General features: G+C 35.4%; 1 protein-coding gene across 1 annotated transcript; it reads left to right on the plus strand.

The window, feature by feature from the left end:
• The first annotated feature begins 2,211 nt into the window (after positions 1-2,211).
• LOC113499297 (autophagy-related protein 13 homolog) lies at positions 2,212-5,137 on the plus strand. The gene has a single exon (XM_026879720.1). The coding sequence runs from the start codon at positions 2,349-2,351 to the stop codon at positions 3,603-3,605; it is 1,257 nt and encodes a 418-aa protein (XP_026735521.1). The 5' UTR covers positions 2,212-2,348; the 3' UTR covers positions 3,606-5,137.
• Positions 5,138-6,178: the final 1,041 nt, after the last annotated feature.

The raw sequence follows: 6,178 nt of genomic DNA on the forward strand, positions 1-6,178 counted from the left end.
AACTTTGTTTACATTATCCTACTTCCTTGGCAATAACATTGACTTAACCCGTGGCTTTGCAGTATAAATATACATTACTAGCTGATCCAGCAAACGTTGTTTTGTCATGGTGCAAAAAAAATAAAAAATATGGGAATGAAAAACGATGTTATCCGATTCCCAAAGTTAGCGTTGCCAGGTCGCCAAACCTAATAGCCGGACAGACCAGCCAGTTTGGCCGGACATTTGGTTAAAAAAGCCGGACACCCTATATTATTGAGGATTTAGGTACGACAATTTTTTTTATGTAAAATCAGGTCTTTTTGATTATTAAAATAAAAACTTTTTCTCTTTGAGTTGCACAATAAAATTAAATTCAAGATAATTAAACATTTATGAACAAATAAGACATTTTTAACTAAAAAAAAAATAACTCCATCATTTTACTTATCGTAAAAAGCCTAACAAAAGCCGGACATGACGGACACCGTTTAGCCGGACATGCAATCAAAAAGCCTAACTATGTCCGGCTTTATCCGGACGCCTGGCAACGCTACCCAAAGTGCACATTAGACTTCATGAGTATCGATTGATCCCTTTCCGAGGAGTTCAATTACGTACACCGTGACACGAGATTTTTTTATATTAGAGATAGTTCTTTCGCATTCAAAGCACCGCAAGTGCGTGTATCTTCAACGCCTGCCCATGTATAAACATCAAGACGGGTCGGCTCTTTATACCTATATCCTTCGAGAAGAAGTTCTCCAGGACTAATTCTTGCCAGAGTAGCATGCAGCAGCATGTGGGCATGGTTTCTTTTTTGGACCGGAAAATCCGTTTGCCTTGCTTCGATCTGCCTGAGTTAAAGTTATTACGGGTCACACAGAAAAAATAAATCATTTCCTAAAACCTAAAAATCGTTAGTTATATGAGACTTGCGTTAAGTAGAATGAAAGGTCTAGGGAAAATCCTTGATCCCACAGTTGTTTTCGCGCTCCTCAAGTTCTTATACGACTCGACTACTGTGTTATAAAAAAATTAGCGCCAAATGTGTACTTGCATATATAACATTAATGTATTCTAACGGTGGTTTTTGGTCATGAAAAACTAGGAAAACAAACTGCCTTAATCAATATTATCTTGACCTTCCTAGATTTTTGGGGCATGGTCACCTCGCGTCATTTGTTTATCATAACGATGACTTGCGATTTACTCTCGTTTTTGTCAGGTACTCATAATGGGGGGTCTGACAAGAGTAAGATACATCAAATATAATATGATTGATATTGCAATACGGTAATTAGGACTTCGGACACTTGCTGACGTCAAAGCATTAGGGTATTGACGTCAACGAGATTATTTTTTGTTTTACTTATTGTAGGTACGAGTTGATTCAATGTCATAGACGTGAAAATCAATGAACTGCAATTAGGGAAAAACGTATTTTTCCTCTTAAAATTAGGTCTTTAGAAAATGAGTACTGTTTTGCCACTTTCAGTCATAATACGAATTTGACGACGAATACCGTTGATGTAAGGAGTTTATACTGTTTTCAAATGGACAAGAAAATTTAGATTAAATTCTAGTCACTCATGTTTACTTAATAACGCAAGCATAACGGGGGTCATTCCTCTTTTTCTTTCCAAGGTTAGATCAAATGCTAGACTAAAATATTTATGAGATACAACTACGTGATATTTTATGCTGTTTCTCGGCTTAGCGATCAAAATGCCACCTTTTACTTAATATTAGATGTCTCACTTTGTGAACATCAAAATACTGATATAAGTGAATTTTTTACCGGTATATAAAAGTAGATGTTTTTATTTTGCATTACGTATACTACCTCATCAACCAAACATGATTCCTGTAACGCCACTGTCTAAAGAAAAGGTATATTTATCCTCAACGAGTTTTGTTATTGTAAACAGGTCTAGCCAGACGTAGGTTCACAAGGCAGACTTGTACTATCTACCTAAGTACCTAGATGTAAACTAGGAACTAATCGTCGTGTTTGTGACTTGCGAAAGGTCGTACAAATGAAGTTTATCGTAATTCTTACTTGTTATGTACGCGGATTACACTATTATTATGCTAATTACGATTCTCCATCTTCCATTGTATTATTATTAAGATTATACTCAAAGTAATGTTAAAAATCGTATTCGTTATGAATAACCTACAAATTAAGTTATCTTTTGGGTCAATCTGACCATTTACCATTTTTGATTTGTAATCATTTTGTTTCTCTTGTTACAGTCAACAAGCAAATCAACGACAAAGAGAGGATCGCCGCCGCAATGGAGAATCCGAACTTAAGAAATCTAGTAGAGAACTGTATAGCCGACGAAGAATAATAACTTACCACAATGGCGCCCGATGCCGCATTCTCAAACATAAGCGACAAAAATGAATTTACCAAGTTCACTAAATTCCTAGCGTACAAAGGCGTCCAAGTTATAGTAGAATCGAGGAAAGGGGTAAAAATAGAGCCTAATAGTAAGCCACAATCGTCTGACACGGATTGGTTCAATCTCCAGATACCAGATACAGCTGATGTCAACCAAGCTACGAAGAACGCTCTCCCATCTGACAGAGTCCTCGAAACCATCAGGTCACAGCTACACGTAGAAATATCCGTACAGACTGAAGATGGAGACGAGATGGTACTCGAATTGTGGACGCTAGAACTAGATGAGACACAATTCGACACTTCATTGAAGGCCATGAACACAGTCTACTTCCGGATGGGGATATTGCTAAAGTCCTTGATCACGGTGACGAGAATAACACCCGCATATCATCTGTCGAGGAAGCAGAGAACAGAATCTTTCACCATCTTCTATAGAGTTTACAGCGGGCCACCGAAAGTTAAGGCTCTAGGAGAATCAGTCAAGAAAATACAAGCGGGTATGTTGAAGACCCCATTAGGCGCAATATGCTTCTCAGTATCTTACAGAACCAACTTTTCTATATCCCCAAATAGGACGGAGAAGAACAAGCTGCTTTTGTTAAAGAGTGACCACTTCGAACTGAGTCCGAAACATGTGATATTTGAGTCAAAGAAGAAGAAAGACCAAAAGCAGAAAGAACCTAAACCTTTCGGTCCCGTGGACTTGAACAGGCCGCTACGGTTGGCTGCCTTTGTCGACGAAAATGTTATCAGACAAGCTTTCGAAGATTTTTTCACTAAGATTCCGATCCCTAAGTCTAGGAAGCGGCCTAAAACACCTTCTAACTCTAGTCCAGCCGAGCTGAAGAGTACCCAAGAGATGAATATCTCAACATTGTCCAAAAGTCCTACCTCTTTGGAAATGCCACCAAAGAAATTTTCGGGTTTCCGAAATGAGAATGAACCGCCTTTAAAACTGTTACATTTTCCTTTCGCCGACAACCACCCAATACGGGAGCTCGCTGAGTTTTACAAAGACTTCTTCAACGCGCCTCATTTAAAGTTAGCCGACGATCTGGTTCGGTGCAAGTCCATGAGTCCGGAGTCTGTGAAAGAGATGGAGCTAGCGAATGAAGATTTATCGAAGGACCTTGTATTGTATGAGAACTCTGTTCTGGAGTTCGACGAGCTGCTCGCTGATATGTGTAGATCGGCCGAATGGAGCGGGAATTGAGGGATCAAGTGTACCAGAAAATATGAATAGAATTAAGCACAGTGTAATGAGGTGCTCGCGTGTGAAGGCACAAAGGACATCACTAAATTGCGTACATCTGCGACTGCATTAGTGGGTTTCTAGCTTTTTTTTTAATTTTCACATATCTTTTGATTTCAATGTGAAGCTTTTTGCCTAAATGTCTGATTATCTATAAAGTTTACTTTGCTCAATATATAACAGCCTAGCTTAGTACAGTATGAGCACCTCATTCAACTGTGTTCTCTATACATAATTTTGTGGGTGATGGGACAAGACTGATTTATCTGGATGATTTTATGGATTTTGGATGGAATGGAACGATTGTGACTGTGAACTGTGTTGCTTAATTGTATCCCACTGAAATGTTGAATATAGTGTCGAGATATTTATGATGTTGTAAATAGTTATATGTGAATTATTGATTGTTCTGTTCAAATTTATAAACTGATTGTTATATAAGAGTGTTTCTTTAATATTCAATAATACAATATAAAGTAGTGATCATGTGTTGATAAATGTATCGTTAGATACTTCAAATACTCTGTAATCAAAATATTCGAATAAGACTATTTACATGCCCATATCAATCTATTATAGCATATGTGATAGAAATTGACAGCACTTTTCAAATATTATTTATATTTTATTCGGTGTATGGTTCCATGTATGCAGCATTGTGTAATTCTGCTATTATTAGTGTTTGTATATATTATTTAATATATATTTAGTTTTCCTCGTTTTCCAATTATTTTTAATTTCACCTCTTATGTTAGGTTTATCTAAAAGTTAGTTTTACCACCAAGTTATTTTTACCCCCAAAATCAGCCTGACAATGGCTATGATTTTTAATAGCGGGCTTGACGTAAGATTTGGGCCAGTTACAATACTTTATATACATAAGATCTGTTTTACATTTATACCACCGTTTCTTTATTTTCCTTCTGCCATATGCTGAACTCGATTATAGAATCTTCTGAAATATTTTTTATTAAGTACCTACTTATTATTCATATTGTCCTTTCGAGGGTAAGCAAATATTGTTTTTTCTTTTTGGATTGTTGCTAGTTTGAAATTATTAAAGTTTATCCGTTCTGTTCTGTTCCGAGTGAATGCCCTAACCTTATAACATTCCTTGAACAAAGAAAATTATAATATATGTGACTGAAAATTCGCACTTCGAAAAATTATGTTAAGCCCTTGCTAGGTTTGTCGAACGGACAGGCGGCAACTTTTCTTTTCTACACCGCCGCCATTCATTCGTTTGTTTTTAAAATTCAGTTTATAAATAGTTGTTATAGATTAAATAGGTATACTTCTTGACATGGAATTAGTGTTAAATATACTTTTTTTCTGGCCAGTGAACTGTTATGATCACAAACCTACATTTCATATTGTCTGGTATTGAGGCTAAACAATTAATAGTTGATTTAAAATGCGTAGTTATTATGTTTTCTTGAAATTTTGGTTACACATTTCTCCACACACTTGAATAAATAAAACATGACATATTATTGAAGTAGTTTTGTCATTCTGTTTGAATCATATTCCTACATATTGTGATGTTTAAGTCGATTTTTCCCTTTACACTGGGATGGAAAAAAATACTAAGTCTTTGTGTTTGCGCTAATGATTGAGCTGCTGCTAATGCTCTCCACAATTATTTTATTAGAATAAATGTTTTGCATGGCAACACCCACGTGTTACTTAACGTGCAGTTATCCATGAAATATTTGTAAATATAATTTAAATTATGTTAATTCATAAATATTCTTGTTGTTTTAATGGAATGCCAATTGATTGTATGTAATGGTTTTAGAAATAGATAGCTTAATAAAACTGATGCATTATTGAATAAATAATTTTCGAACTTCATTGTAGAAATGATTTGCTCATGTTTTGTTCTTGTAGATAGATAATGGTCTGAATAAAGATATTTAGTTACTTATAAATTGTTTTTTTTACCTAACCACCTTTTTTTACCCCAATGAATCAATCAATTAGTGATTAGCCTATCGAGGTCCACTGCTGGAAATAGGCCTAACTACCAACTTACGTAAAATACAAGTTATAGAATATCGATTAACAGGTCAGGGATTCTTTACAAAGATTATAATATTGCTTTGGGACAGTTTTCGAAATAGAGCTGCTATAAAGAATAGCTTGTACGGCCAGAATCTATCTTTTGTGACTCCTAAGAAGGGCCGTAAAGCATTGATTTCTGTGCTACTATGATTGCAGGGCGACTATTATAACAAAGGTGTATTGTAATCTTATATAAAGAATCACGTAATTCTAAATCTATGATTGTAATCCTTTCAATCATTTTTTAAATCATCCTCCTGCTCGATCCTTGTAAATAGCTGTGTTTCCGCTACATAGAAATATGATTCCAAAAAAATCTGAGTACGTTCTGAATAAAAAATAATAATAAAAAATTACAAAATTAACCAAAAAGCCACTAAAATATGTAGGCAATTATTTCTTTTGTTATTTTTAAAAGATGTTTAAATTCGTCCATAGACTGCAATATCAAACTTCGCAGTATAGGTTTC

This window comes from Trichoplusia ni, chromosome 12 (assembly GCF_003590095.1).
Source record: "Trichoplusia ni isolate ovarian cell line Hi5 chromosome 12, tn1, whole genome shotgun sequence".
NCBI lineage: Eukaryota > Metazoa > Arthropoda > Insecta > Lepidoptera > Noctuidae > Trichoplusia > Trichoplusia ni.